The sequence below is a fragment of the Lycorma delicatula genome, chromosome 1 (genome assembly GCF_047948215.1).
Source record: "Lycorma delicatula isolate Av1 chromosome 1, ASM4794821v1, whole genome shotgun sequence".
Lineage (NCBI taxonomy): Eukaryota > Metazoa > Arthropoda > Insecta > Hemiptera > Fulgoridae > Lycorma > Lycorma delicatula.
This window is the reverse complement of record NC_134455.1, coordinates 162,838,035-162,854,904: the sequence shown is the minus strand read 5'-3', so window position 1 is coordinate 162,854,904 and position 16,870 is coordinate 162,838,035. Positions and strand designations below refer to the sequence as shown.

The 16,870-nt window shown below is 31.4% G+C and overlaps 1 protein-coding gene across 1 annotated transcript; it reads left to right on the top strand.

The window, feature by feature from the left end:
• The first annotated feature begins 410 nt into the window (after nucleotides 1–410).
• Nucleotides 411–16,620, top strand: ND-B22 (NADH dehydrogenase (ubiquinone) B22 subunit). The gene is made up of 3 exons (XM_075366296.1): nucleotides 411–606; nucleotides 12,426–12,568; nucleotides 16,299–16,620. The coding sequence occupies exons 1-3, from the start codon at nucleotides 503–505 to the stop codon at nucleotides 16,490–16,492; spliced, it is 441 nt and encodes a 146-aa protein (XP_075222411.1). The 5' UTR covers nucleotides 411–502; the 3' UTR covers nucleotides 16,493–16,620.
• Nucleotides 16,621–16,870: the final 250 nt, after the last annotated feature.

Sequence of the window (16,870 nt, the reverse complement as noted above, 5' to 3'; positions counted from 1 at the left end):
TTGCCTTGAGCATCAAATAAAAATGTTTTTAATTTAACAGCAGCATTGTTCTGAATCGACTAGTAAAAATAACCTGTACATTCTGAAAATATCAATGTTTTTCAAAATTGATAAGCTGGTTTTGATCTGTATTGAGCATGGTCTCTGATTAGTTGTTATTGAATTAATTTTCAGCAAAACATACCAATTTTCATTTAACCAAAATAAAAGTTGAAATATTATTTTTCAATTCAGCTCCTTGCGATAAAGCTAATCAATAATAATTTATAAAATGCGATGAGTAAAATTTTCCATTAAATCGCAGTTCTTTACTGCCAGTTGATAACTTACGAACTTCTATAAAATATTATATCGATACGAAAACTGTCAACAAAGGGTTTAGTCATCAGCTGATTTGGTGGCAAAATATAGTTGGGAAATTGGCAATAATACTCTATAGAACTAATCCTGCTGTGTCTTAGTAAAATTTTGAAGGTGATCAGAAAATAATATTGCATTAAAAATGACCGTTCCTAACGTACCTGTAAGAATTATTACACATGCCAAAAAGGTTTGCAGTCTTTATAAAAGAGCTTACAGGAATTTGGAATCTACTTTTAGCGAAAGGTAAGAGATTTTATTTGTACTGTATTGTTCAACTCTGTGCAACTTTTTAACAGACTAGTTGCTAGAATAAGGTAAGTAGTTTGGTAGTTGATTACTAAATTCTCCCTTTAAAATAATATTCAAGAAGGAAGACACATGGAACAGCTAATGTCTTATATTTCAACCCAAACATATCTAAAGGGGAAATCTCACTTTAAGTATTGATCAGTATAAAAAAAAAACAAATCTATTCAAGAATTGAAATATTTATGGATATTTTGGTAAGTAAAAAAAAGTAATAAACACTTCGTTTATGGTTTCATTTTTTTGGAAAAATCTTGTAAGGGTCCAATTTTAATAATCCAAGGATTAAAATTAATCACCAGTTTTATATTAAAAACAAAATATAATTAAAAAAAAAAAAATTAAGAGCATGATATAAAGAATGAGACTATTTTTCTGCAATTGTAGTCTGAAGATATTTTCAGGGCTGTTGCCCAACTTCTTTCCAAGTCTTGCTGAATTTTTTAAACTTAAAAGATTCCTTTTTAGAAAAAAACATTCAAAAACATTATTTTTCACCATATCTGAAAGCTAGGTATAGACATTTTTTGAACCTATAACATTTTTCACATCTTTTAAGTAGGTCTTTTCTAGGCAGAAGAGAAAGCATCAGTAGGAACAGTATTTATCTATTAAAAAGTTAAACATTATCAGGACTGTAAAAAAACACATCACAATTGACAAATAATGACAAGGGAAATAAAATATTTTACTCCCGAAATGTTGGAAGGAGGAGGAGACAAATTAGTACATTTGATGGTCATTATTATTATAAATTTTTTTCTGGAGCCCAGTTTACTAAAATTATTTCACAATGTTAGGGCCAATTCCGCCCTAACATTCATTTGAATTGTTCCAAAAAAACAAGCTGGTTGCTGGACCAATTAAAAAAAATTGAAATTTTACCCACTTGTTTCCTACATATTTCAGGACATCAAAACTATTTTTTTTAAATTTTTATTCAAGCAGTTTACATGTGGTGGCCGTTTTTGTTAGTGTGCACACCAATTTTTGTGATTGGAAGGGTTTACAGAAAAAAATCAATTTAATCATATTTTCTCAAGATAAAAGATAGGTCTAGTAGTTTATTTCCCTATGTTTTTTCTTTCTATGAGAAAATTACCAGTAAAGTTGTACATGAAAAACTGAAATTTCACTTGGACTTTTTTTCAAGAGGCAGGGACAGTTTCAATTTTTATATATGTAGGTATGTATTAGTAGTTTTACCACAAGTAATATTAATGGTGATATACTTACCCCCTAAATTTTATGAATATAAAAATAATTAATAAAAAATAATTTTTTTTTTAAATTCAGATTTTGGCTTCAAGTAATTGATGGGGCTTGTGTTAAAAATATCAGATTTGCACAACTTTGTGTTTATGTAGATGCTTATGGCAAATAAAAAAATTTCATGTGTATTGTACTATTAAAAAAGTTATAATCACTCAAAAGTTAACTTGTTAAAAGTGATACCATTTGACTCTAAAGAAGTGCCTCAAGGGGGTTTCTTGTCTTCTTTGCTCTTTATATTTAGTCCTTATGTTGTTAAAGTTGATGTTTTCAGTATTTTAATGATAATACCAGTAATCTAATACAATTTCAATTCAAAAATGCTTGTAAAACTTATCCAAACAGATTTCAATGAGTGGCCTACATCTTATTTCAAGAATTAATTTTTATTATTTTATTGGTTTATTTTTGTGAACACTATTGAAGAAAAAATAAATAGTAGCAACATTTTTAATTATTCTTCAATGAAATGCCTGTTTTTGTAGCAATGAAGTTTATTATTTAGTGATTAACCAACAGCTGTGATATCTCTTCTGATAATTCTTTTGAAATTGTGTGAGTACGACTTGTCACTGTTAGTTCAAGTGATGTCAACTTTCTCAGGACTTTGCAGATTGATACCCACACTTTGTCTTGTTGAGGCTTTTGAAATGATGTTTGTGATCCAGCTGAGTGGGAAAAATGAACCTGCACATTGTCATTTTCAAGGCTAATATCTACTATTTTTCCTATCACCCACAGATGTCATGCACACAAGCAATAGAGTCTCTTTCCTTAAGTGAAAGTGGTACAGTACTTGACACCGGATGGTCTTCATAGTCCTTGGTGTCATATTACAATGCCTTCTGATACAGAAACATACTGTGGTAGCTTCTAGTACCAACAACTTTCAGAGCAGTAAAAACAGTTTTTTAGATTTTCTGAAATCTTGGCTATCTTGTTTGATTTAATAAAAAAATTACTTGATGTTTTTCTGTTTGTGATTACAAAATGAATAAATTTTATCAATGTATCAGACTGTTTAATGGACTTTGCAGGTTTGCCTTTGTCACCTCTTGTTTTGTTCCTACCATACAATCATAGGTGTTTTTCCTATGGGATAATCCAAAGAAGTGCCATTTGGATTCAAGATATCTGCTTCAAGAAGTCTTTTTTGTGATTGTACAAATTAGCAAAATTCTTTGTATTTTTATACTGACTTGAAGCACTATCAGTAAAATAGATGAGTTTTTTAATGTTCTGATGTGCTTCCTTGATATGGTCTGTTAAAAGTTTTTGAAAGCAATAAAATGTGCTGTATCGTGCTTCAACTGATCACTTAAAATAGACATTTTTATGTTGTAATATATTTTCCTTGAAATAGAACACAAAAGATGTGAACTGTGACTTGGCTGTTGATCCAATGGAAGCTTTATATCTCATCTTTAACAAAAAATTAAAAGTTTTCTGCAAAGTCTGCCAACATCAAATATTCATCAATTCTGATTTTTTCTTCTTGAAAAACTGAGGTTGAGATTTTGACACAAAATGGTGAGTTTTCAGCTTTTCCAATTTTTCCACAATTGATTTAAAAAAGTCATCTTCGGTGTGAAGAACAGTAATCATCTCTGCCCTGTTGGCTGTTATCCACTGTTTGTACACTATTGTAATCTGGAACACATCATACTCTTTGGGCAATCAATCACTGCCTGCTTACCTGGACATTAGATGCACACATTCATCATACAGCTGCAGTGTTATCCTTGCTACAAACAAAGATGTCTTCTAAGTCCTTATAATCAACATTGTTGGGGATCATCAATCATGAGTTTGATGTTCTGGTGGTGGGGGCAGACACAAACATATGTATAAGTCCCAGATGCACCAGTCAGGATACAATTTGCAGAACTTTGATCTTCCAATTTTTTCCGCAGGGTTTTCACGAGACACAATTCATTTAAGTTTGTCAGAACAAGGCCTTTTGCTTATGCACTTTGACACCATTAACACGCATGCTAACAGAATCCTTATTATCAGGACACAGCCTGCTATTATTGTCATCTTCATAAAATAACACAACTTTTTTAATTCTGTTGTTACTAATTCTTGTTTTATATTTTTTACCTCACTCTGGTAGAATGCCTTGCTCATTAACTCTAGTAAGTCTAACCAAATGCTTAATCTGGTCCAAGATTAGGGAAGCAAACTGATAATTTTAACCTTTATCTTCGTTAGAAGCAAGAACACATTTTTCTTTTAGTTTTAAAATAAGATCATATTTATGTAAAGAAGATTGAGCTGGATTTTAATTTTCATAAACTTTTGAGTCAAAACAATTCAAGATTCTTTTATAATTTTTCAGATAACCTTATATATTTTAAACTTTAATGCTGATGTCCTTTGATCTGTGTTTAATTTTTTTCAATTTTGATGGAGGTGATACACCCAAAATGCTACAAGCAGCATCCAGTTGTTCAAATTGTGATATGAGGCAATGTATAATCTCTTTGCCTTCGCATTCATATAATTCTTTGTTCTGCTGAGAAAAAATACTTTTGTAACATTTAACACAAAGAGACTTTCCAAGAACTAAATTTAAATTTGGAAAAATGTGTTCTTTAAGAGCTTGCTCTAATGTTTGTCTTAAGTTTTTAACTACCCTTCTCAAAGGGTCACAACATAACTGTCCTTACAGGTGGCTTGACTGAATTTTGACAAAAACCTTTTTTTAATTTCTACAAACACTACTGACATCTGAATTAATATGTAAAAAAATAAAGTAGTTAGTTTTCATCACTAAATTCATAAATTTTAATGATTTCTCTTGTCACTGGTACCATACACTGTTTTATGACACTTCATTAACATAAATTCCCATGGAACATTGTTCTTCCATTGTTTTATGTGAAATTTCTTGAAAATAATATAAAAATTTAACTGATTTTAAAATTTGAAAATATATTAAGTAAACTCTTCGGATGAAATTTGAGACACACTGTAAAGATATGAACAGGTCACTGACTATTATCAGGCTGACCAGTTTGTAACCGCAAAGCTAAATAATACAAGCATAAATGAGCATATTGTAACATGAATTTTCCTGACAACTGGAATGACTTCAAGCGTCTGTTACAGCATGAAAACTGCAGTAGAATGGTTCAAACAAGTCTATTTCAACTATAGTAATATAAAAATATTAACGTGCCAAGAAGACAAGAAATCAACTCCCCTTGGAGCATCCCAACCCTGTAGGGGAAGATACCACTCGCCTTGTGACTCTTCTGGTTACCACCCCTCCCCCCATCACAGCATTGATGGTCTTTAACAGGAGTTGTCTTCTTTCACCTTATAGTTTTTTACATTTCATAGTAATAAGCCAGGCCTTGTTGGGATGCCACGATGTCAATGCCTCTGTAGATATTTACATTAGTGATTTCAAACTCAGTTTTTGCCTTCACTGCAGAATTCATCCAGAGCCCCCTTGGAGCAGTACAATATACAAGAAACTTTTTTATTTGCCATAAACATCTACAAAAACACTGTAAGTTGTGCAAATTTGAGATTATCACCAGCTTCATCAGAGTTATTTGAAGCTAAAATTTGAATTTAAAAAAAAAGTAGTTTTAAGGTCCTGAAATATGTTGGAAACAAGTGGGTAAGTTTAAATTTTTTTTGAATTGGTCAAGCAACCACCCTTGGGTAACTTCAAATGGATTGACCCATAATTTTATTGGCTAACATGAGTAAAATATCTTGTTTATATTCTAAATATGTTTTTCATGTCCTGATAAGATATAGGTATGTGTATTAGCATTTGTGGATAATCTGGAGCTATTTATTTTTAAGGATAGTGTTTTATGTATGATGTTGCAAGAGAGTCAATTATGGTCTGTAAGTATAATGTTACAATATCCTAGATTTAGATATCAACATGAACAAAATTCATCTTTCTTGTAATATAGTGTGTTTTAAGTATGAATTGATTGTAAAAATTTAAGTAAAAAAATTAAGCATCTTTAAAGCAAACTACTGTAATATCTGATCATTCTACTATCACTCTGATCATTCTAATATCTGAGCTACTCAAAAGTGAATACTTTTAGCACAGTATTTGTGAATTGGCATCCAAAAATCAGTGCTACGTGGTCTTGTTAGATGGCCTACTTGAAAAATTGACTAAATCTCTAATTATTTTATTAATAGCATAAGGTAACCTACAATTTAAAAACTTTTATGACAACAATGATGAGATTAATATGTGGTTGTTACAAATTAACTCTGTACAAATTGCCAGTCATGTCAGACTGGCATTCAGACTTAGAACTGTGATGAAAGATGAAAATGCTACCACTCTGTTATGGTAATCTGCATTATATATTATAAAGAATGTATGTTTTACGGCTGAGCCTTTGGTCAGATTTACTTGCTTTTATTAAGTGAATGTTAGATTGTTATATATAAATTATATATTTTTGGTGCAGCAGTGAATCAGGCTATTTGGCAACATTGGTTATAGTGTACCATTGATAAGTAGAGAGAATAAAATTATTGCCTTCTTGATAGCCCTTGCATTGCAATTGAGGTACAATGGGGTCATGTTGCAGTGCATACCATGCTTTAGCTGTTTAGTTGGATGGGACATAATGGGGCTGGAGCAATTTGGCTCAATTAAACGGCTGGCCCTAATAAATGAATTTGTAAATTGTAACTTTTATACGAATACTGTATTGCATTAAACATAATACAAAGTATTACTAAGTATTACTTAGTATAACGGATTAAGGATTCAGTGTTGCCATGGGGCTCCTCTTGCAGAAACTCTTGTCGTGAGGAAGTGGTCCTCTGCCGGTTGCAGTTGGGACATACGAGGGTCACATACGAATACCTAATGTCAGGAGAAGACCCACTCCTGTGCACGCAATGCAACTGCCGCATGACTGTACACTACATTCTTGTGGACTGCGTATGTTATGTGGCGTTGCGTCGTCAGTTTAATATACCCAGAAACAACGATAGCAGGATTTTGGAATGGGTGTTTTTCTTTTTGCTTAGTACCGGGTTACTGCAAAGGATTTAATATGCTCATATATGTTTTTCTGTAAAGAGTTATTTTTTTCAATTTTAACCTTTATTTTCAATTTGATTTTTGGTTCTATTTATTTAATTTTACTATCAGGGGAGGGAATTTTTGCACAACCAATCGGAGTTAGGTAAGTTTTATATACTTTCTTTAATCTATTATTTTAACTTTTATATTTTATCAACTTTGTCTATGGTATTGGTTTTGAGTTTTATTTTGCCTTCTTGGCTTGTTTTAGTAAATTTTTATTATATGATTAATATTACGTTTACACCTGGTATAGTTTATTATTTTGGAGTTATTTTACCCTTTTACTAATATCTACCAGGTGATGATAATGCCCAGGCGTTTTTCGCCCATAAATAGAAAAAAAAAAAAATTGTACACACAATGTACAGTATACTGCAGTTGCAAAAATTTAATGTGTAAACCGAATTGTAAATTGATTAATGTAGTCCAAAATAGCTGTTTACATAGCCTACTTTTCATGGAGTTCGTTAGAACTTGCACTGTTGACTATTGCACTCAGCCCAAATTCAGTAAATTTTCTTCTGTTTGTAGAAGAATGTGGTTTACCAACTTAGATCAGTAAATAGACTTCATATTTTTTTCTAATTTCCATGTCCAGTAGTTGGATGAGGCTTGTATTGGGTGGTAAAAAAATTCAATAGTAATAAAATTCAGGTTGAGCAGCACAATTGTCAATCAATAGCATGGTTTTTTTTAATCTTTTTTGCAACTCGACATCCCAATTGCTAAGCCATTCTGAAAAGATTGCACTTGTCATTTTTACTAGAAAAATAATGTAATATACCAGTAAACTGCCTATTCTAAGCAATTTTAAACAACGAGGCTTGACAGCCTTCCCAGTTAAGAGTTTTGTTTGTTTGTGAGTTTGATAGATTTCCATGAAGCAGCATTCTCTGTATCTTTTTTAAATTTTCTGTGAGCCTTTTTGTATTTTATCTGATTTCTCATTCTCCAATGAGATAATCAGCCATCCATTGCTTTAAATTTATGCAAAATCTTCTGCCTTGTCTTTAAGCATTGGACCCCTGACACTAACACCCTGTGAAGTTAGTGGCAAACCATTCATTCAGAGCTTCCTCAAGAAGTGGGCCCTTGCAATCACGGTTTTTTTCTGAGATGTTCCATGATTTTTAAAGCCCATTTCTGGTATATTTATTTTCTTGGAGCATGATATGAGCCATCATACTTCTCTGTACACTGGGTAGTTATGATAGTAAACTCTATCTTAAGTTATGTGGGTATGTTTTTATTTTGTCAAGAAACTTTATTCATTCACCCAGTGTCATATTGTTACGCATTATTTTAACTCACAATTTTAATTAAATGTTAACAGGTAGACTTACAACAAAGATTGACACTGTTTAAAGATGTTGATACAGACCTATGCATAAAAGTCAACAAAATATTTCCAAATGTGGAACAACTGGAAATAAAAAAAATAAAAAACTATGACTGCAAATAACAAAACAACTGGACAGTAACAAAAAAGTGTGTTACAGTACACCTGTTGTTGGCAAAATTGTTATTCATGCTCATGAAATAAAAAACCTAAAGAGAAGCATGGAAATATTGTCTTTTATTGTCTTATATTGTCTTTCGTAGTGTATACTAAACATTCAAGTGACAACTAACCATAAATTGCAAAGGAGCTAATGCTTTCAGTGGGTATGACTTACTGAAATTCGTATAATAATTTAGAATGGATTTGTTAAACATTGATCACATCGTGGGTGATGCCATGTGAAACATGTCATAAAATAACTCCTTATTTGTTATGATAATTATGTTTTTTTTATTATGATTAACATTTGCTTATGTTTGTTATGATTAATGGACTGAAGCATCATTACTGCAATTTACATCATACTGCAATTTGTATTTGCTGCAATTTGTAATGTGTTTAAATGTTAGTAGCGATTTTTTTTTAATGTACAATTCGGGAACAATGTAATGTAAAATTTTGTGTAAAACTGGGGAAAACTTAAAACAGCTTTTTGAATTAAGCTTATGAATATGATGCTGCTGGTCGTACGCAATGTGTTACAAATGGTTTTCACGATTTAAAAGTGATCATCAGTCAATTGAAGATGTCCCTCTACGTGAAGGCCTTAAACTTCAACTGGTGCATGCAAATCACCGATTGACTGCTAGAGAACTTGCAGAAGAGGTTAAATCTCAAATGGATCATGCTATGACATTTTGACTGAAAAATTGAACAGGTATAAAGTAGCAGCAAAGTTTGTTTTTTGTTTGATAACCAAACAACAGAAAGAACATTGAGTGAATGTTTGTAGGAAACAAGCCACAGACGATGAAACATTCATGCAAAGGAAACAGCAGTAGACAAAAGCTGGGTTTACAGCTACAACATAGACAAAAGTTCAGTCATCACAAATTGGCAAAGGATCTCCATGCTCCAAAAAGCACATCAGTCTCGACCCAATGACAAAGTGATGCTCTATGTTTTTTCAATTTTAATGGAATGTGCATTTTGAATTCTTGCCTCTAAAGTGAAACTGTGAACTGTGCCTACTATCAAGGCATTTTATAATGGTTATGTGAAAAAATCCGCAAAAGAGACCAGAGTTGTAGTGAGACACCCATGGTTCTCTCACCACAACAATTCAAGTTTTGTGCTAAACATCAGGTGGTTGTCCTCCCTCAGCCCTTCCTACTTGCCAGATGTGACTCCTTGTGATTTTTTCTTATTTTCAAAATTAAAATCAGTGATGAAAGGATGCCATTTTGAGACTATTGATGACGTTAAAGCAAATTCATTACAGACCTTAAAAGCTATTTAAAATGAAGCTACCTAGGACTGCTGGAAAAATTGTGTGAATAGGGGAGGGGAGTACTTTGAAGAGGACAAACACAAATAATTTTCTGAACAGACTTCGTATATCTGAAAGAACCCTGTTTTGAATCCCAGTCAGGCATGATTTTCTTTCTCTATGGCTTGTTGTCAGTATATTGGCATCAAGAAGGGGGAACTAGTTTAAAAAAATCCTATCTTATATTTTCTGTTAACTCAGAAAAATGGTAGTAAATGAAGAAAAAAATTTTTAATTTGGTCTTTTTTGTTTCTTTATTTAGATCATTGATTATCAAACTTTTTCGTCCACCGCCCACATTGAGAACCAAAGATTTTCTAGCACCCCCTAAATTTTTAAATATACCATCAGTTAAAAATAATAATTGCAATTGCCGTTTTTAAGATGCACTCTTAAAATCAGTAATTGCATGCAATTATTGTTTTTAAATGTGGCATATCGTATTTGAGTTAAAACTTAGATTTAAAATGAAAGCAGTTATTAAAATGCATATTTATGTATTTAATTTTAGCTTGAAATATCAGGAAACATAAATTTTCCTTCTTTTTTTTTTAATCAGCCGTCGCCTTCCTAGACCGTGCCTGAACACCCCCAGCTTTTTGTGGGCCTTCTACCGCCCCCCCTGAAGGCCACCAGTGCCTACAAGGGGGTATTTAATCCCCCACCTTGAGAATGAATGATTTAGATGAGTGTATAATATTGCCCAGTCATTTTATTTTTCTCCAGAAAGTCGATGAAGAATATGCCTTGAGCACTCCATGAGACATTGGTCATTACATTTCCTGCTGATGGAGTAGCTTTCTTCTTCTTTAGAGCAAGCTCTTCTGACAGCTACCCACTGTTTTAACTGTTCCTTGATTTTAGATCTGTATTGATATCCAACTTTCAACTGTTATGAAACTGCAAAACTTCCTCCCAATTTGAAATACTGTTTTAGTGCTTAAAAAAAGTTATTCATTCACGCTTTTGATCAGTTATAAGCAAACATGTGACCCGTCTTGTGGATAGTTTTTGTATATGTAAATACATGATGCATCCATTCACTTCTATCCTTAATCTCCATATTGTGGATTTCTTCAACATTCTCTACAGTTGTAACGCAACAACTGTGTGGAACATTCATTGTTTTATGTTCCTGACAATATATGTATGTATGTATTCCAGATGTTATGTATATGACCATTCCCAAATAAACAAGCAACTTATCGTTGGATCTGACTCACTATAGTATTTATCCAGCTCAGCTTTAGTTTCCTGTTTGGTTTATTATTTCAAAGAATAATTTTGATTACCACACGAAATTCTATTACATCCATTTTTCACAGTTCGCAATACTTGGTCAATTCAAATGACTGCCAACAACAGAATTATGAATGTATCCGACAGCAACATACTTGGTTGTATGCTGCTCTAGAAGAGATGTGGGAAACTAAGAATGATCTCAATAATATACTGTGAGCATCATCTCTTGACTTTGCATGGACTTATTACTTTTTTTTCTTAAAAGAATGACAGAATTTTTTCTTCTGTCATTTATGCTGGTCCTTCAGTTTCAATTCTTGGGTAATAAAAGCGCATTGACGTTTCACAAAACCTCTAGATTATACTTTGGCTGCAGATCTTTTGCTAGATTTTGTGTTGAAGAATTCTTTTAATATATTTGTAACTGTTTTCTTAAATGGTGTTCGACTGTAAATATTATTTTTATCATCATGATGATTTTAGATGTGAACTGTTGTGGGTCAGTAATTACAGAATAGTGTCTAAATGTTGAGAAACTATCTACATTATCTGTTACCTAGAGTGCATATATCCTGTTTGTTGTATTTGCTGAGCTACTATGATATAGTAGTATGATATAGTATTATATATATATGTATATATATTAATTTAAATGTCAGGTAAAGATTTTTGAAAGTGTATGTTTGGAGTGTTGCTTTATATGGAAGTGAAACTTGGACAATCGGAGTATCTGAGAAGAAAAGATTAGAAGCTTTTGAAATGTGGTGCTATAGGAGAATGTTAAAAATCAGATGGGTGGATAAAGTGACAAATGAAGAGGTATTGCGGCAAATAGATGAAGAAAGAAGCATTTGGAAAAATTTAGTTAAAAGAAGAGACAGACTTATAGGCCACATACTAAGGCATCCTGGAATAGTCGCTTTAATATTGGAAGGACAGGTAGAAGGGAAAAATTGTGTAGGCAGGCCACGTTTGGATTATGTAAAACAAATTGTTAGGGATGTAGGATGTAGAGGGTATACTGAAATGAAATGACTAGCACTAGATAGGGAATCTTGGAGAGCCAAACCAATCAAACCAGTCAAATGACTGACGACAAAAAAAAAAAATATATATATATATATGCATATAAAATGTGCATTTGATCTCGAAACTTGAAAAGAAAAGTGTGTGTGGTTCCTCAAACTATACTTTTTATGGTTACACCCTGTCAGCAGTATATTAAAAAGTTTATTTCATTGAATTTAGTTTATGACTATATATTTGTTGATTGGTAATATTTCCTTAATTTTAAAATAGGTTGGAATATATGTGTTTTACAGAACCGTGTTAAGATATGAAGCTACAGTTCTTCGTAGTAGATTTGATAAGAATAAGGACATCAGAGATAATATTAAAGCTGTACAGTTATTAGCTGAAGGGGAAAAGGAACTGCATGCAAAACAACATTATCAGCCTATTAAATGTAAGAAAAGAGATCACTTGAAAAATTTTCTTTGTATTATTTTAATGATTTTGAAATTTGTTTAGTTTCTTTAGTGATAATTTTCTCATGTTTATGGTTTTTATGGTCATGTAGTGTAAAATATTATAAGCCACAGAATTTCTGTATTTGCAGACAGATGCATTATGCTATTTAATTTTTTAGACTAATCTATAAAATCGTGTCATTCCCTGTAAAGTGAATCATCTAAATGGAAGTTTGTCTTAAATCTTTTACATAGAAAGGGAATAAACTCATCATTCTCAAAAAACTAAGATTGATGTCTTTTCACATCTCCACTAGCTCATAGGAAAAAAACCAAACCTTTAAAAAAACTGTAAAACTGAGAGTGGAATCATCGTTTGAGTTGTAGAGCACTTTTCATTTTTCTTGTTCACAGATCTCATTTACTTGCTTCTGTATTTAATCTAAATTTCATAGAGTTTTGGCCTTGTGCATTCTACTTTCCCTTTTCCTATCATCTACACCAATTGTCTGTTCTCCCCAACCTGTTTTAAATCCCTTTTGACATTTTGTCAGCCTTTCCTTACAGTCTTCCAAGTGGCCTTACTGTAGCTGTATATGAGCTGAATATTTCTAGTTTAATAAGGAAACTTTTTAATATAGTTAAAATTTATAGCTGATTTATTGGAGAACCGATTTCTTAATTGGACCGTATTTTCCAATTCTACCAGTTTTTGGACCAAGAATATGCTTCAGCTGCCTGTTTTAAAATGTTAGAAGCAGCAGCTATAGGATAGGAAGCCAGTAACAGGTTTCTCTGATCAGCAAGAACCATATCCTAAGTTTATCTGTATGGAATAACAAGAGTATATTATATTAAGTTAATATTAAGTTATATAATATTACTTAATTATATTGACTCCTTAGTATTGGCTGTGATCATAACCCATAAACAACAGCACAGATACTACTGCAATTTAGTTGACATACTACTTCACTTATATGCTCTTTACTATGCAAAAATGATAAGCAGATATAATTATTAACTTTATAAAAAATCTTACGCATCAAATACAGTTTACCAATGGAAGAGTTAAGTTTGCCAAATGGTTGAGTTGATATTTTTAGTTGGTTATGACTGTATACAGTTCTAATGATTCAGATTTTTTTCTTGCCAGTATTGCAAATAACAGTTTGGTATAATCCTTAATTTAAATTGAATGGAATTTTAACAGACCACGTTGTTCAGTTCAGACAAGTATGAGCAAAGTGGTGCAATGTGACCAATTTAAACAATGGTTTTTTTCTGTTGTAGTAACTGTTATAATTGTAATATTAAAATATCTCAACATTTTATAACTGTTTCTTCACTGCAAATTGTGAAGGATGGTAAAATTATCTGGAATCTATATAGTGATTTCAGTAGAGTTTTTAATACTGAAAATGGGAAAATACTAAATTCCATCATGCAAGTTATTTCACAATTAGAAGTTTTTTGTTCTGTCTATAGACAGAAGAAAAAACTTCTAATTGATAATAGGTGTTAGCCTATTATCAAGGATCATTATGTAAAACTTGTTTAAATAAACAATAACAATTTCTTTTATGTATGAAAATGCAAGAAGTTGGTTGATATTCTAAATAAAAATGTAATGGATTTATGATAACTAAACATATAGCCACTTTCATGTTTCTACATGTCTGATCATTTTCCTGTTACTGTGTGTCTGGCTCCCCACCATCACCATTTGCTATTCTAGACAAAAATTAAGTTCAGTACCTTTTTTTACAACTGTGAGTGCATTTTTAATTAGCTTGTGATAACTTCATTAATTTAATATAAATTTTTTTTAATATTTATAATTTTTTTTATGTACTGTAATTATATTTTACATTTTTATTAAATTTCAATGGCATTTAAGAGGCTGTCAGTGTCTGATTTAAAAAAAATATTTTTAGTTACTTTACTGTCAAAAAACAACAAAGAAACATTACAAAATTCATAAAAAATATATTTTGCATATTTTTGTGTGAAATTTAAAGACCAAGACAAATCTTTGGCTCCTCATAAGGTTTGGTCATTGTGTGTTTAAGAGCTTCACCAGTAGTCACAGAAAATAAAAAAAACAATCTGCTTTGGATTACCTACCGTAACAGTGATTGTTATGTTTGTTCATGTATAATATAGGGATTCAAATTAAAAAACAGGACATTTTTCACCCAAATCTTTGAGTAGCAATATGTCCGGAACCTTATGGACCAGTAATACCTTTCCTTCACCATCTGATGAATTAGATGATATATATAATGAATAAATGGTTTCAAAGGCCTGTAGTAATGAACTGTATAATGAAAATTATATGATCCTGGAGTGATAAACCAAAACTGTTTGAGCAGTCTGAATTAAATTATTTGGTGAGAGAGTTTCCTAAAATCTTTGCTGAACTTTTAGGCTCAAGGTTGAAGAAGATGTGTTAGTTTACAGTAATGATATACCTTGGCTCACGGAATAATTTCTCATTGACTAACGTTTGTGAATGGAGATTGCTCATTGATTTGTCAAAAAGGAGTCTTAAGGCATTTCTTCTGTGTAATGGAGGTAATATGCTTCTTTACCAGTGGGGCATTCTGTTCATTTGGAAGACTGTTATGAAAATCTGGAGTTACTTTTAATTAAACACTTTGGTATAAGAATCAAGGTTGGACAATTTGTGGTTATACAAACATAACAACAAAGCAGTTATACCAAATATCCATGGTTTTTGTGCTAGTGGGATAATCATAGAAAGCAGCACTATAATAAAAAAGGATGACCACAAAGACAAACCTTAAAAGATATGAAAAACACTGAAAGAAAGTTTAGTAGAGCCAACCAAAGTTTTGCTTCCTCTGTTGATTTTTCAGTCATTTTTGAAAATGATTTTTCAGTCCTTCAAAAATGCAGAGGCCTGTGTTGTCTGTCTGATAAAGTTGTGTGTCAACTAGTAGTATTTTGGATAACAGTTCCAACTCTTCGACAGTTTATTTGTTCTGAACACAAAAGCTTGAGTAGCTGAGTTATTTAAATAGATGAAACCAAATTTGTTGTTGACAAAAGTATAATAAAGTTATTATTATTTATTATTATTATTAAGTTAATTTTTGGTTATTTAAAAGTATTTTGGCAATCTGTAATTTTAACATTTTAAATATACAATGGTTAAATCTATCCACAATTTTGTAGACTTCAACACTGGCACACAAATTCAAAATATTGAAAAGCTGTGGCATTAGGTCTGATAAAAAATCCTAAAGTTCAGCTTGTAAATATAATTTGGTTGGCTATCTTGTGCAATTCATCTTTTGATACTTGAATCTGGACTACTGTATAAATTTGTATATTTTAAGAGAAACTACTGAACCGTATAACAGAACTGATGTGCTACTCAGCATTGCTGAATACATAATCAGAAGCTGAGGGCGCGGTTACGTTAAATGATTAGAAAGATAAGTTATGTTTAGTTTTTTCCAACCTTTAACAATTACTTATTTTGTGTTAAATTTTCATTTAGAAAGTTGTGTTAGGAAAAAGTTTAAGGTGACAGTATGGTATATTATTACTTTGAATATTATGTGTAATATACCTTATAATATTATTACCTTTATAATATGTAATTACCATATATAAAATAAATATTACTATAAAATTGAATTAATTATGTATAAGAATAAAACTTTTAAAGTTGTAACTAATAATTTTTTTTTACAGTTGCTAATGATTACGGTGGTCTGACTTGGTGTCGGGATAGTGTTATTCCTGATTGGGTTGTTGACTATTGGCATCCATTAGAGAAAGCCCAGTACCCAGAATATTTTGCTCGTCGAGAACAGCGTAAAAAGGAGTACATACAATGGTGGAAGAAAACATATAAAGAGCCAATAAATCCAGATTCTCATCATTGATAAATATAATAATTGAAAAATTTTATTAGTGAAAAATGTAATTATTTAGGTAACAGTTAAAGAATAGATTGTGTATTTTGGAAAATTATGTTGAAAATTAAATACAAAGTTTTCAAAAACACCTTTAATTGTTTTGGGTATTAAATTTTTTCAATGAAAACTAACTTTTCTTGAATTTTTTATGAGATGACTAAGTCATTATTAGTTTTTTGCTTGAGGTTGGTGCCGAGAGAGTTTGCCTTACTATCAACAGCAGTGTGGAAACAGTATGGCCTTTGCTATCACTTGTTGGGTAGCTTTTATAAAGTCTATACTTTCATGAAAATTGTGCTATCATATTCTCTATTATTAATCAGTCTGAATTCTTTTGAGTATATT

Excerpts from the sequence above, each read along its gene's own strand:
- ND-B22 (XM_075366296.1), top strand. The coding sequence starts at position 503 with ATGACCGTTCCTAACGTACCTGTAAGAATTATTACACATGCCAAAAAG. Across the intron at positions 607-12,425 it reads GAATCTACTTTTAGCGAAAG|AACCGTGTTAAGATATGAAG; the intron begins GTAAGAGATTTT and ends TGTGTTTTACAG. Across the intron at positions 12,569-16,298 it reads ACATTATCAGCCTATTAAAT|TTGCTAATGATTACGGTGGT; the intron begins GTAAGAAAAGAG and ends TTTTTTTTACAG.